The sequence below is a fragment of the Phalacrocorax aristotelis genome, chromosome 9 (genome assembly GCF_949628215.1).
Source record: "Phalacrocorax aristotelis chromosome 9, bGulAri2.1, whole genome shotgun sequence".
NCBI classification, from domain to species: Eukaryota; Metazoa; Chordata; class Aves; order Suliformes; family Phalacrocoracidae; genus Phalacrocorax; species Phalacrocorax aristotelis.
In genome coordinates this window covers 3,499,903-3,515,075 of record NC_134284.1, presented here as the reverse complement: position 1 = coordinate 3,515,075, position 15,173 = coordinate 3,499,903, and the positions used below count along the sequence as shown (strand labels likewise).

General features: G+C 39.3%; 1 protein-coding gene across 2 annotated transcripts in view; it reads right to left on the bottom strand.

Moving 5' to 3' along the window:
* Positions 1-916: 916 nt before the first annotated feature.
* Positions 917-15,173, bottom strand: part of RASGRP1 (RAS guanyl releasing protein 1) — a 42,357-nt gene continuing 28,100 nt past the window's right edge. For both annotated transcript variants that reach the window (XM_075103221.1, XM_075103220.1), the window contains 9 exons: positions 14,143-14,418; positions 11,822-11,902; positions 11,097-11,201; positions 9,941-10,050; positions 9,135-9,279; positions 8,379-8,415; positions 7,642-7,788; positions 5,487-5,860; positions 917-4,111 (listed from right to left, as the gene is read on the bottom strand). In XM_075103221.1, coding sequence (XP_074959322.1) covers positions 3,977-4,111; positions 5,487-5,860; positions 7,642-7,788; positions 8,379-8,415; positions 9,135-9,279; positions 9,941-10,050; positions 11,097-11,201; positions 11,822-11,902; positions 14,143-14,418 — 1,410 coding nt within the window. In that variant the 3' untranslated portion in view covers positions 917-3,976. The remainder of the gene's footprint in view (positions 4,112-5,486; positions 5,861-7,641; positions 7,789-8,378; positions 8,416-9,134; positions 9,280-9,940; positions 10,051-11,096; positions 11,202-11,821; positions 11,903-14,142; positions 14,419-15,173) is intronic.

The window sequence follows — 15,173 nt, the reverse complement described above, 5'->3', positions numbered from 1 at the left end:
TGTTCCTCCTGTAGTTGTACGGAAGAATTCCTTCTGGTGATTTACAGTAATGATGGAACTTACTTCTTATGATAATGAAAAATAACAGATATATGTTTTGACCAAAATGGAGGAGGCTGTAGATAACAATATAGAAAAATTTCAACAGACAGGGCATGTCACAAATACATCCCTGTTATATTGGCTGGGGTTCCTAAGGAATCTCCGTTATATGAGCATTACTTTTGTCTTTATGTAAACTAAGGAAATATCCCCCAATTAGTTCTGACTTTTAATTTCTGCAATTATGAAATAAAACATCACTTTTTGTGTGTGCAAGACCTTTTGTGTAGAGCAGATTTGTGCATATAAATAGGCACTGTCTTTTCAGTAGTCTGCACTCCTTGTCTTCTTCCGTCACCTCCCTCAGATGACTGAAAATAACTGACTGTTCATTACCCCATATGTAAACATATTTGAGATAAGGTATTTTGAGGTTTACTACAAGCTAAAGCAAAGCAAGTCTTTAGGGTGCTACAGTGCTGCCCGTGTAATGGCCAGCATTAGCAGACGCTACAGAAGCCTCGTTCCATCTTGGCTATCACGCTGTGAAATCTCTTCAGAATTAGCACTCTTACCAAAAGCGAGAGCTTGTGCTAAGGAAGAATTGTCCGTGTAACAGTTGGAATAGTAAGTAGCAAAATAATGTCCGTTCTGTGCCAGCCACTAAAATACCGCAAGAATAATCTGCAAATACCTAGCTTCCTAAGTGGTCTCAGGGACCGTCTCGGTGGTCTCAGGTCCAAGGCTCGCAGAAGGTGAAGCCAGACTAGGGACTCTGGTGCTCGGTTAATCCTGCAGAAGTGTCTCAGATGACAGAATCAAGGAGGATGAATAGAGGGTTGTTTAGATTTCTCCAAGATACAGACTCAAGGCATGAAGTGCAATTTTAATATTTTATTATAAATATTCAACAAAAATCTTACAATTCATATAAAATCTTTATAGTCTGTACACTTTTTCAATCTTGTCGAACAGCATTAAACTGAAAATTTTTCAAGTTGCCGCAGAGCTGTTACAACAAAATAACAGATTGCTACTGTTAACATGTCCAAAGACATATGTAAGCAACTTCGAAGGCAGTTGTGTTTAATCTGAATATGAACAGTAGCCCTGCCCTTTTTGCGATTTTATTCAAATTGTGATATTTATCTATTAACTTTTATTTTAAAATGATCAGAATTCACACTTAAAAACTAAACAGTACCGGGGGGGAGGGCACTTGTTTTTTTTCTTCTTTCCTGTATGTACATGAAACATAGCTGAGCCTGGAGAACGAATAAAGGTGAGTGCTTTTCATTTAAATTAGCCATGACAAGATAAATTTCAATATCAACAGTGCTACTGTGACTTTTAAACAGCACTGGCTTTTTCCCCAGCATAAAGCAGCTTGAAGATTAATACAGATGTGAGTGATTTTTGTTCAGTAGCTTTGTCAGTTTTAGCAGTATCCCTGTAGTCAGTTTCTGCTATTAGTCTTTTGTGCAGCAAAAAGGAAGTCCCAAAAGAAATCGGAGGGGACTACCACCATGGGGGGTAGGTGGGGTGGTGGGGGGGGGGAAGAGAGAGAACTGTAGGGGGCTCTGGGCAAACAGAGAACGTGAAGGTACTTTGGGAGCTCCGAAATTCTCCAGGTATCAGCTGACTTCTTTGAAGCGGGAAATTTTCAGCATACATGAAGCACCACATACTTGTCTGTAAAATGTTCCGGCAAACAGATCCCTTTTAAGTCATTCAGATTGTTTGTAGGAACAAGATGACAACACGGAAGCACAAAGTTAGCATTTAAGACTGTACAGATCTATGGTCATAACTCAGTTTTGAGTATTAAATACTCAACCTAGTAATACAGTAGCCAGCTGCTGATATTAGGGAATTTTCTTTTTAAATAAGAGTTTGTTCATGATCTCTAACCCCACCCCCAGCATAGAGAAAGTATATGCATGCACACAAATTCTGTTAGAATCCAGAGTTTAGACCACAGTGAGCAGTTACCTTAGCTGCACAAGATTTGAGCCTTAGCTGCTCTTTTGGGGTATTTTCAAAATACATGCAAAATATATTAAACTTTATCTGGTTTGTTTTAATGGTTACAGAAACAGACTTTTTTTTGCTAAATGCCTGCTAGAAATATGCCTTGCTGTAGTTCCCTGAAGAGAGGACAAAAGAAGCTTACAGACAATGGGCAAAGCAAGTTTGCAGCCATGACCTGAAAGCCATTCTGATTGCTTCAGCGATCAAAGTGCAATTCTGTGTTAATTGTTAATAATTCAGGTTTAGTGTATGAGGAAAAAAAGTTGCAGAACCTTCACAGCTGCTGGTTTTTGTCGGATGCGTTTGTTATTTACAGTAAGGTAATATAAATTCTTCTACTACTACTACTACTACTATTATAATTTCCCTCCATTTGTTTTTACTTACACATGTTGATGCAAGCACAATCCAAGTTCAAAACAAGAATTTAGAATCACTAAACTGGCAAGTAGTTTCAGATGGTCTTTTTTTTTATAAATAAAACATTCATACACTTGATAATGACTGTAAATTGTGGCTGGAATGTACATTTATACCACTCAACACAAAGCACACATGCTGTTGTAATAGGTTGACTAAATTTCAATCTATAATGGATTTGTAAGTTACAGGTTTTTGAGGAGCATTAAGTGGACTTTGTCAAATATAACAAAATCAGTTTCTGATGTTTACATGTGTGATGACAAATCCCTGTTTGATAAATGCAAGCAAGTTTTATACAGCTGTCAGTGTACGGATTCTCTTGGAATGCGAATGCAATTTTAAAATTACTTGTCAGAGTAGCCAGATTTATCAGTACTCGAAAGACTGTTTTGGTGCCTCTTAGCAATATATACACGTGGTAGCTTTAAGAGAACGAAGTTACCGCCCTAGCACCTTTTACTACACAAAACTTACACACGTAAGAGCATGCTCATCTTGACTCTCTACCTAAAGTGCACGTGAAATCTAGGAGCGAGAAAATGGAGAAACCTTGGTTAGACCCAGAAGCTACGAGGAGCTCTGGAACACAGTAACTGTTGCCCTGGCATTACTGTACAGTTTCCCTCATCCTATGGCCCTCGAGGTCCTACTCAACAGCGGTGGCCGCTTTGACATCAACTAATCCACCTTATCACATATCTACCATACGCGGACAAGTTAGCCCATAAGCCAAATAAGTAGGGCTACGTGTTCCGAGCTGTGGCATGGAACACAAAAATGGAAGCAGTATTCAGCACAAGTGCTCTACTCTCATCTATTTTACCTTAACAAAGGTAAGCATTTGAGCAGCAGGGCTTACTTCTAAAGCTCTGACAGAGGTTTAAAAAGTTGTCAATTTATTTTAACAACGCCAAATAATCAAATATCATTAGCTTAACAAGAATATTCAAAGAAGTCATTAAACATTGGAAATAAGGATGACAGTCCTCTTTTAATTGGTTTCAGCCACAATGAGAAGGACCGGTTTCTCTTCTGGACTGTTTCTACAGTTTTACTTAAATACTCAAGTTTATCAAACATTTTTTTTTTCTAGAAACCTGAATTTGGGCCAAATCTGAGGTGACAGAGTCTTAAGACTAGCTACTTTGTCAGAACACTCGGTAAAGTGCTGCTGGCAGCCAAGTCACTGGGGAATCCACACGGTCTCCGTCATGAACAGAAACCCCAGCAACAACGTCACGCCTTTTAAAAGCAAACCCAGAAGATAGACAGATACCATTTTCATTGCACAGATAATGCTAAGTTACCTTAAGTCAAAGGTACGGATTTATACATTTGGGAGTGTATGTGTGTTTAATACACAAATGAGTAGAGAGTAACATCCTTCAGGCTCGCTCCCCGGTTCACTTGGTAAAGCAGCTTTGTCCCAGCCCCTCCTTCAGTCTTGTGTACTTCCATAGGAGATTCCCTCTCTTTTCTGCTAGGAGCAGTCTCTGTGTTGTAGGTTGTCAGCTACGTGGTTTTTTCTCTGGATTGTGAGAGTTTCAATTGTTTTATGTGCCTGTTCCAGTTGGATCTTTAAACCTTCATTATCTGCTTTTAGAATATTTCTTTCCTAAACAAAAAAAAAAAAATAGAGAATGGTATTTTATTTTGAATTTGTTTCATGACTGACTGTTGTACCTTCAGATTGTCTGGCGTAAACGTATGTTGGTGTAGCTCTTATCAGCGGAACAGAACCAGTAACTTATCTGAATGTTTCCATAGTCACTGGTCTACCCTTTGTGTATACTCTTAAAACTTTCCGGCATCTGGTGAGAGTCATGTCCACAACCCGCATTTATCCACCCTCCACTGTTCCTCTCATAACAGCAGTAATCTGGGGGGAAACAAGAGCATAGCTCACACTTCACTGCTCTACTAATGCGGAAATTGATGTTAATTTACAACATCAGGTGCTGTTCAGGATCTGCTGAGGAAGCAAGGACGAGTGTAAATTGTGGGACTCACATGAATGGGACATTTAAGACAACAAGTTCTTACAAGCAACATCCACACTTCACAGCCTTCTCTATCTTGAACGTATTGTTGACTGAAAGAGAAGTGGTCTGTACTGGAAGATTCTTGCTAATTGTCTTAATCTTTGTCTTAAACCAATCATTTTTTCATTAAAGATGAGCTCACTTTATCAACAGCAAAGGGTACTTCGAAAGTTACATTGATTGTTCAAGGATCACACTGTAAGTCAAGTAGAAGAGTAAGTCCACCTTTGTTCTTCATGACAATATCTGGATCCCTCCATCGGTCACATTGCTGACATTGCAATTGTCTCTTTAATCTGTCTGGAAAGGTGGTGTTTCTGCAATCCTGAATTTGGGCCAAAGCTGAAGTGACACAGTCTTATCAATATCTACTTTGGCAGAACGCTTGTGAGGTAAGCCACAACGGGGCTGATGTGGGTGAAATCTAGCAAGAGGGATCATGTCTGGTCACACAGCAAAATTTCTTGGTGACTTAAAGTTATCAAAAAAAAAAAAAAAAAGAAGGGATTCACTGTCAGTTGAACAAAAGCAGACTTCCCTGCCCCGCATATTCTGTCACTTAGGGGAGCAGAGGCCACCAAAAGCAGGAAAAAGTTCAGGACTATGTTACTCGTTTTATAGAGTAACATCCTGTCCTAAACGATCGGATTATGGTCACGTTCTTGCCTGTCACTTTTAAGACTTTCAGGGATCAGTGTATTCATAACAAGGGCTTCAAAATTTATTCCCTAAGCCCAATACTGGTACTAAAATTTATGCTTGAGGTGAAGCATTGCTGGAGTTGAGGTGGCGAAGAATTCATTGTGCCACTCATGAATTGTTCTGGCAATTAATTATACCGGAGCAAAGTGAAACCTGCCCACACAGCCACTCCCCCACACTCCACCCCACACTCCAACCACTTCACACTACCGTTACGTAAAACAATTTGTGTCACCATGTGTGTACCTGCTCAAGTTCCTGGTATGACGGTTTACAGCTGTGATGCTCCTCCTTAATTTTCTGGCTGGAGTCCTTGTTTTCCCATTTAACATATCCCTTTTTGCGGCCTAGAATTGGGCTTGGACATGGGGACGGTGGAGCTGCCTGGAGATAAGGATTTTCTGGCATCCTGTGTTCTTTTGTCTCTGTCTGCCTACGAGATGCGTCACCGGCCAGCAGTACGGGATCAGTCTGTGTACCTTTATGAACCACAGCTGGTTTCAGTCTCACTGAGATTTTCTGAGCTGAGGAACCCATGAGCATAATGGTTCGGTCCTTGCTGTCTTCATTGTGTTCCACTACTTCTCCATTAGGAAATGTGAACGGTCCTTCTTCTTGTCCTGTAGAATATATATGGTAAGTTGAGTCAGGATCTTAACCCAGGAAAGGATAAACAGGAGGCACAGTACTTAAATATAATTTTAATAAATAAACGTTTATTCTTTATTGATTTTACACTCACTGCTCTACAAAATAGGTGTCACTGGAAGTTTCTCAATGTTCTGTCTCTTTTAACAACTCTGCCCTGTCTCAGAAACAAAAATATGGGTCAGTAAGAGGAGAACAGGTGTAGCATCAAGGTCAGCCAGAGAAAAACCTCTGGATGGCTAAGAGATTTACATAGACCATTGATCTTAGTGATTGGGCTGGAAGATTAAACCTGGGTGTTAGCTCAGCGTTATCAAAACTTGCAGCTGCAAGACACAATTTACCTAATTTATAAACGTGACATAATGACATTCTAAATTTTACAATGCTTTTGTATGGGTCATCCTAAAATACTTTTACTTTTGCAGTTAAAACTGGGGCCGGGGCGGGCAGGAGACACCTACAATGTTAGAAGCAGCGGGCCAAAGATGTGTTAAAGGATTTGAAAAAAGACCTGTTTCAGATAAAAGTAATTTCTGTTGTTGGGAAAAAAACAAAATGAGACTTGTGTTCACAGACGAGTGGAAAGAACAGTCAGTCCAGTAGCTGCTGCAGGCTCTGGAGAATTCAGTGAGGATATGGATGAACAGATGAGGCTTACACCTTGAACCTAGACCTGAACTGTCATTCTTCAACATGATACAGCATTGAGAGGTACCGCATTCTGGCACGCTGGGTGATGATGGGGCAACATGCTGCAGTTCAACCTCTGTATAAGCGTGACACCCCACGAGGGATTACGCAGTGCTGCAGCCATTGCAGGTGCAATCATTGAGATGCACATGGTCAGTTGTCAAGAGAGATCCTCTGCATTGTGCTCCACGTAAGTGCTACTAGGAAGCCTAAGATGGAATCCAGCAGTATGAATATTAAATACAACACAAAGGATTGATATCAAAGTGGCAAGAAGTAGATTTGAAGATTAGATACAGGCAAAAAGCAGGAGAGAAATTTTTAAAAAGTGAGTATGGAGACAGTTGGAACGTCAAAATCAAAAGAAAAGTAGTCTGAGGCCTTATTCAAGGACAACACTTCCTCCTTTGGAGGCCTACGTGGTAATACACAATAGGAAAAGTTTATACAGCTTGTTTGATATAAGGAGAAAAGAACAGAGACGTGCAGATTTTTCATTTCTGATTAAATGAAAGATGGACTGATGAAGAGGAGTTGTAGATTCAGCTACTGAACTAGGAAAAATAAACACAATTAGCTCTTGGTTTTCCTAGCACACAGATAGGTAAGTAAACAGACTACAAACTCTGCATTGACTCAGAACTGTAACAGTGCAGTAGTCATTTAATGGGACAACAGTGGTAAAAACTGGAGCGTACCAAGACCTGCTTGTCATAAGGTGAGAGAGTTAAGGGAACCTGTCAGCTGTTCAGTTCATGGCATCTAGTTCTCATTAGAATCTGGCAGAAGATTTACTGAGTTTCTGTAGAATTTTTGCACCACGCATTGTGTAGCGTGACGAGAGATCTCCCAGAAAGGGCATCCTTACTTACTCGGACAACTGGATTGGTGTTACTTGGTACAGTCTCATTTACACCTGGCTCTAGTTTATATGTTGATAAAACACTGCAGTTAACCAACAAAACCTAAAACGATGCTGTACAACTCAGCTTTAAAAGAAAAAAGAGCAAAGGAAAGATTATCTAGATCTTTTGATCGTTTTAATGTGATCTTTTCTCACCATGGAATTGCTCTTTGACTCCTACTGGGCAGAGGCTTGAAGCAAGAGCAGACGTTGGGCTGCTGTCTGCAACTGACGTTTTGGGTCTTCTCTTGCACTCTATCACAACCAGGTCTTTGCATTGCTTGTGACAGTTCATTCCGCAGTCTGTAAACAAAACAAAGTCTACGTGATTTGGTGGCTCCGTTGTAGCATCTAAGATCAGCTTTCACACTGTGTCGCCTCCCCAGTAAGCAAGAAAGCTTCTTTGGTGTTCTCTAGATGCATTGTCTGTAAAACATACATCTGGTAAGCAGACCAACATCCCTTTGCTATAGACACCTAAAACACCTTTTCACTGTGAAGATACAAAAACAGCAACATTCAGTCACAACAGCGTTCTGACTGCAGGAGATGCAGAGAAAGCAGATACCTGTAGGAGGAAGACGACTGCAAAATACACGTTGTGAATGCACTGCACAGTTTTCACAGAGTGCCGGAACAGATGGGTCTAGTTCCAGACCCTCTGGGTTCCATGATGTTCGCAAAAGGTTAGAGCTATCAGTTATGAGTTCCCTCATCTTTGCTTTTCTTCTGGACCATCTGTCTGTCATGCTGGTTTTGAACCAGCCTTCTCCTCTCTGAGAGGTCAGCTTAAATAGCTCCACAGACATAGCAATGGATCTCAGGATGATCAGGTTTTATTGTCATTCACCATGTATTATAGATTAAAATTAACAAAGTCTAAAGTATCTTACCTTTACATCTGTATCCTTGTTTAATGACTCCCCATAGCTGAAATTCAAACAGAAAGACTATGTATTAATATACTTCTCTGCACATTTAATACCTCCAGATATAAAAATCCCCTAAAAGCTCCACTTACTTCTAAGATCTGAGCACCTGCAGAATATCTTGTTTTTCTACCATTTAACGGTAAGGTCAAATATGAACTATTTACCTCTTTAGCATAAGGTGAACAGAGTATTTTATGTGCATTCCTCAATCACAAACAAAATAGCTTGAGTTAGTCTCTAATGAATACATCAGCAGCTGTGACAGGCCCCCAGGGAAATTGTGGAGCTGGAGTAGATGGAGAATTCCATCTTGGCACCCTTGTTTGATCCTAGCTGACCTGGGGATTGGGAGGACAGTCAGTTTTACTAAATCCTTCTGTGCTATAGGCAGGGGACATGCCAGGTCTATAGCAGGCTATGAGTTCTAACAGCCCCATGGAGTGAAAGGGTCTGGATTTGGAAGTCTTGCCTGAGACTGGGTTTGGTGACACAACTGACCACCACAAGGTAGGAGGTGTGTTTAAACAGGTAAGAGTACTGCCAAGAGGGGTGTAAAGGGTACCCTAAATAGCTACATAGGCAGAAGCCTGGTGTTCTATATAGCTTCACTGGTGTTTTATATAGATTCATGTCTGTATATGACACAGGGTGGTTATGAGATTAAAAAAGGCACTATTCCAAACAACGTTAACATAATTTACTAAAAAGTAAGCTTACAAATCCAGCACAGTTGTCGCAGAAAGTAGGTCTCAAGTAAGTGGTCTCTTGGAAGTTGTGAGCAAAGCCAAGTCCTAACTTGGAATAAATTGAGCTAGCCCTCATAAAGTAAGCTGTTATTTCATCCCTGCTAATCAGACCTTCCCTGAAAATAAGCAAGAAAATTTGTTTGTGAGGCATACATTTTATTAAAAGCATAAGCAGAATTAAAATTCTCTTTCTTCACAATTTCTAATGGCAATAGTTTCATGGGTGAAAAACTACAGCAACCTCAGTAACCTTGTCAACTGCTCCCAAAGTCTACAGAAGCTTATCTACACATTTAAAATGCAGCCTGTAAGGATAAACAAATTATCTGCAGATGCAATGCAACCTCAAAACTACTTCACAGAAAGCCTCTGACTAACCACTATTGTATTTTTCCATGCTTTAATCTGTTAAGAAAAATGTTCTTAATTTAACCAAAATATATATTTGTCAATTCTCTATTTCTGAGTGACAGGCTCATCTTAGGAAAGTTCTTTAATAGTATATACTGAATATCATTCAAAAAAGTTTTTTTTTTTAAATTATCTTTTCTTCCTCCTACATCAGCCTGGTTACCCCTGCTGTAAGCTCATGAAGATGTCATTCACAAGATGCTTTTGTCAGTTATGTTTTCACTTCTATTTGTGGGTGAAGAGGATGATTTTACCACCCTAATGATAGAAATAAAGTTTAAAGACAAAAACCAAAAAAAATCCTCCCAAAACATGCTACAGAGTTGATAAGCAGAACTAGGTTAAAAGAGATTTGTATGTACTCACCAGTCCTTGGCCATTACACAAAATGAGAATGGAAAACTGGCAGCTATCTTTTCAAATTCTTCCTGGGAAATGTATCCATCCTGATCATGATCATAATTCTTGAAGACAGACTGTGCAAGATAATAGCAGAGTATTTATAACGAGAATGGGCTGAATTACCACTTCAGAAAGTCTCCACAACATTTATGGATTTCCTCTCCCATTTTCTCCCAGTACCTATTAAACAGGGCAACAGTTAACTGCTTTTTTTTTTTTGCTTGAGACTAAAGAAGCATCATGATTTCTTGATTTGGAGCAAAATGCAGTTAAGTCAACATAGGCTTGACTAAATGCTTCACTACACAATGACAGCTCTCTCTTAGTTTTGCTTTAAGATCAGTATGTCCAGGCTTACCTATACAACACGTCCTAACGCTCTTAGTGCTCTCAGTGATCTCTGTAGCCAAATAGATGTAGCGGCCTAGCTTATTTCATCAGGTCCATATTGTGTGAAAAATAGTTATAACACAGAATTGTCATGTAGACACTTATTTCCACTTGTGGAACGACATTACTGTTTCTGGCCCTAAGGCAAGGAGCACACCTAGGCCAAATTTAGAAATACGTTCCAAAACAGTGTGTATCAAAGGACACCTCGCAATATTAGCAGCGTTTAGAAGGAACGGAGGTGAAGCAGGGATGCAAAGATAAGCTCTTTACCTCTCTCTCCCCCCCCCAACAGTTTTGGAATCAATCACCTGAGCTTACTTGATGGTTTACAGTAAAGTGTGTCACCCAAAAGAGAAAGGAAAAGCAATGGCTGCTAGTAACAAAGCCGTTGAGGGGCCCACTTTCAGACTCTGCCAATAACATGATGCTAGAGTCCCTGGTACAAATGGGCTCCCCGGCTCCTCAGAAGGATGACTCTGGAAGTATACAAACCAGCATTCACCCTCCCCACAGGCTCCTTAGCCGTTTAAAGAATTTCCTTCCACGCCTCATTGGCGGCTGCTGCTATTTACAGCTAGGCAGAAATACCTACTTGTGAGGAGAGAAGTGCTTCCAAACTCAGCACAGTTTGAGTGTATCCAGTATTTCTTCCCTTCTTTGTGTCTTCTCAAACCTAGAGATTAAGGCTACAACTGGTAAGTAAGGTAAAAGGGCCAACCATACTTACATCTACCATCCTCTGAACATGTTTGCTGATGGTTTTTGGATCAGGTTTCGGGGCTACTCCTGAGGCCCAGTCTGCAACTACTGGCGGTCTGGAAGGCGTCAAAGGCTAGAATTGAATGGAACTTCATCAGCACCGCATGGAAAGACTGCCAGTATTACATTCTTTCATTTGTGACAATGGGCTATGTGATAAAGGACTGCAGAAATGGCCTGTTGGACCCAGCGTCACGCTTTTGATAGTTACGTGGTACTTCAGAGGAAGCTCTTTCCTGAACTGTCCAAAACAGCGGACATTCCTTAAGCTGTCGCAGCTCACTGACAGACCTCTAAATTCATCATCTTCTCCACATTTATAAAACAGGAACAAAACTACAATATAACGCTCATGGGTTTCACCATCTGAATCACGTAAGAATTCTTCATTTAAAAGAATCGGTATCAATTGCCAAGATTGAGCCTTATGTCATGTCTCTACACAAGTCATTTCATTTGTGTTTGCTTTCATATTATAAAACCTGATATGGTGTCAACCCTCCCATATATTCTAGCTTAGGCTTCATCATCAAACAAACAATTTATGCTTTAAACGGATTTTGCTCAGTCTATGAAGCTAGAATGTTTTCAATTTAGCATAAAAAAAAAAATTAAAGTGAAATGAATGCAAGGGGTAAAAGTTACATAACTTAGAAAAAAATCTTTTTGTTAAGAATGTGGAAAGGCCCTTACAGCAGCTCGGTGGCTTCGTGGCTCTCGTGCATATGACAGCTCATAAATTTCATCTTCTGTGTAGTAAAGATCAAGGGACAGCTGAAAACAAACATAACGTTAGTTAATTCCAAACCAGTCACTACAAGTCGATATACTTGTTCCCAGCAAGCATTAGTATTTTTTTGGTGGATTAATTTTTAATTTAGGTTGCGCCTAGAAAAAAATGCGTTTGAGCTGCACAGGTGTTCACAGTGATTTGAAATGGGTACATTTTGAAATTCCAGGCTGTTATTGCCATTATCTGGAAATCTGTAACATTACACAGCTACAGTCATTAGCACAGCAAGTGACTGTACTCGTAAGTAGCAGTCAGTTAATAAGTAGCCTGAAAAAAACTGTCACTCCCATCATAATCAAGTAGTCTATCGTGCCGCTAAGCCCAAAAGCGCCATTCCACTGAAACTGTCCATCAACTCAAATTCTCAGAAAACTCTTGTTAAAACATGTTATATTTATCCAATCCAGCTGTGACCACGTTGAGCTAAGAAGTATATGATGAGGATAGAAGATGGACTTGCATAGAGAGAACCTTTAGCTGCCAACAACAGTTATGTAAGGCAAGAAACATTACACCTGGGTAAATAAAGGAATTTCAAAAAATAATAAAATTTGTACCTTTGCTTTTGCATGTGTCCTGGAAAATAGCGTATCCAATATTTTATTGACTGGAAACAAATTTCAAGCTAAGACTGAAGACGGGTAACATGACACTTTTTGAATATTTGTATGACACTATTCACACTAGACATGTGATTGAAAGGAAAAGCCACACGTAAATGTGTTACAAGCCTCAGTCTATGGCAAGTCCAAAGAAAAGCTTGTTACAGTCAAGATCGCAGCAGTCAGCTGTATATAAACCAAGAACCAAAACATGCTATCTTATCCAATGAATAACCTTACTCAAGTTGCAGATACGCAATAACTTTCCTGTGAACAACTGCAAGAATTACTGTTGTACTCGTAATAGGGACTAATTCTAGATTCTTGGAGTAATCTTGAGGTAGTTTCTGACACTGAAAAAACAAAAGTCCAAAAGTTACAATACTTTATGAACTATTAACTTCTGTATGCAATTACTAACACATCTTCACGCTGCTTTGCCTGCTAATGGCAAAGCATGACTGAAGGAAACAGCAGGAGAAAGACTGTCGGAAAAATCAGGGAACAATCAGGAAAATTATGTGCCCTGGAATATTAGCAGAGTAGAAGCTCCTGCTCTGAAATGAAGTATTTCTTTTATTTTATACCTTGTCATATATAGCTGCATGAAATTGTGGCCAAAGTACTACATATCTGTAATAGCCATTTTTATAAAACATTATTTAAAAAAAAAAAAAAGGGGGGGGACGGACTTAACAATAATTTGAGACGAAACATTTAAAACATTTAGCAGGAAGAAATTCACCACTTCATGTAGGTCTATTTCAGGCCCTGAGCATATGTGCTTGATTTCACACGCAAGTGCTCCCAGAGAGAACAAATAACCTCAAGCACATAAGCATTTTTATCTATTAACTTTTTGCCGAAACAGGGCTTGCAACCAGAAAGTGGAAGCAGCCTATCTAGTTTTTCCAAGCTGAGATACTTGTTAAGGCCAAACAAAACTGAGAAACAAGAAGGTATACTTACTCTTTTAAATAAAAGGTAGTATTTTAACTTCCTAGGAGAAGCTAAATCTATTGTTGTGACGTAGGCCTTAGGTAGTATCAATTTTGTTAGTAAGACGACACTGACTAGATACAACTGGAGAGTAATACAACTGTATTTGGCTAATGTTTATGCCAGTTTTTTTAGTACCAGAAGAAACTTGGCTAGAAATGTGGTATGCTTAACCCTACGCATCTTGAGGAACTGAACTTTTAGGTGAAAGTTTGTGTGTTCAACACAAGGAAGTTTTGTATGCAATATTCTTCTTCCCAGGTGCATCTAAGGAAGCTTTCTGCATTTCTCCCTACTAAGGCTTAATCAGCAGAGGATTCAGAGCGCTTCCTTAGCAAAAGTACAGAGGGAATGCACACTACTATAGTGACGCAGAAATAAGCATTTCCTCCCCTTACAGAAATAACTGGAAGCATTTTACTGAACTGGCACCTCTACCCTTGCTGCCAGATAAATCAGTATCGCTAACTTTATATCTTCTTCGATTGTTGTACATTTCCTTAAGGAAAAAAAAATAATATCTTTCAATAGTATGAATTTATAATTTATGGAATTCTCTACTTAGTTGTTTATGAAATTATTTTTAAAATTGAGGTATTTATCTCATCTAACAGACTTACTGTAAGCAAATGAACGAGGTCCATATTAGCCTCCAGGGGAAGTGGCATTTCCTGGAGTAGTATCAGCTCATTTATGTGGTTATACAGAGAGTATAGTTTGTATACGTTAATTTTTTTGTCTTCTAAGTAGTCTGGCATGCCCTCATAAAGCGATATCAAGTCTTTCAGGTGGACCCCAAGGATTGGTATCTTAAAGTTACTGCACTCGTTATAGGCACGTCGGTAACTATCATAATTTCTGTAGGATGACAGGAGTTCCGTCATTTCATTAAACACCTAAAAATAAAAAGAAAACAAAAAAAATCAAAATTGGTTACTGCTTTTGTTCTGGTCATACCGCACAAGAACTTCCTACGTTATTGTTAAGGGGTTTACTCACAATGACTCTTGAAACAGATTTTAAAACTTTAGGCTTCAAGTGATATCTAGGTATTCATCTCATGACCCAATTTAACTACCTAGAATGTGTGATTATTAACAGTTAATCTATAGCCTAAAATATAATGCCAGTCATCCTACATTCCTTATTTAGTCAATGAAAAGAAATAGGATTTTCTCAAATCAAGAGGATGTGTATGCAGTTAATACGTAAGCACAGCACAAGTCCTCTGACATTCATAAAAGCAACCATCTTCACCTTAAAATGTGGAGTGCGCTTCTCTGGCTTCCAGGTCACCAGCTGGAATTGGAAAGCCCTGGCAAAGAAACCCTACGCTGTGCTATGGGCCCTTCACAGCGTGACCAAAAGTCATACTACAGTTCAACGTGGCACATCTGTGCTTTCAAGAAAACTGTTTTTTCCATAGAAGTGAAGCAGAAACAATACAGTGGAATTGTAAAGGCCAAACGAACCTTAAGTCTAGCAGTATAAATATTTCCCTTGTTTAAAACTCTACAGGTACAAAGCTGAGTCTTAATGTTATAAAATTAGTGGGCCAATGTTTTCTTGTGCAAGTTCCTGTCTAACCCCTTGATTTTTAACCTTCACAAAGTGCTCGTTATAGTTAAACATTAAATTATGTTCTCAAGTC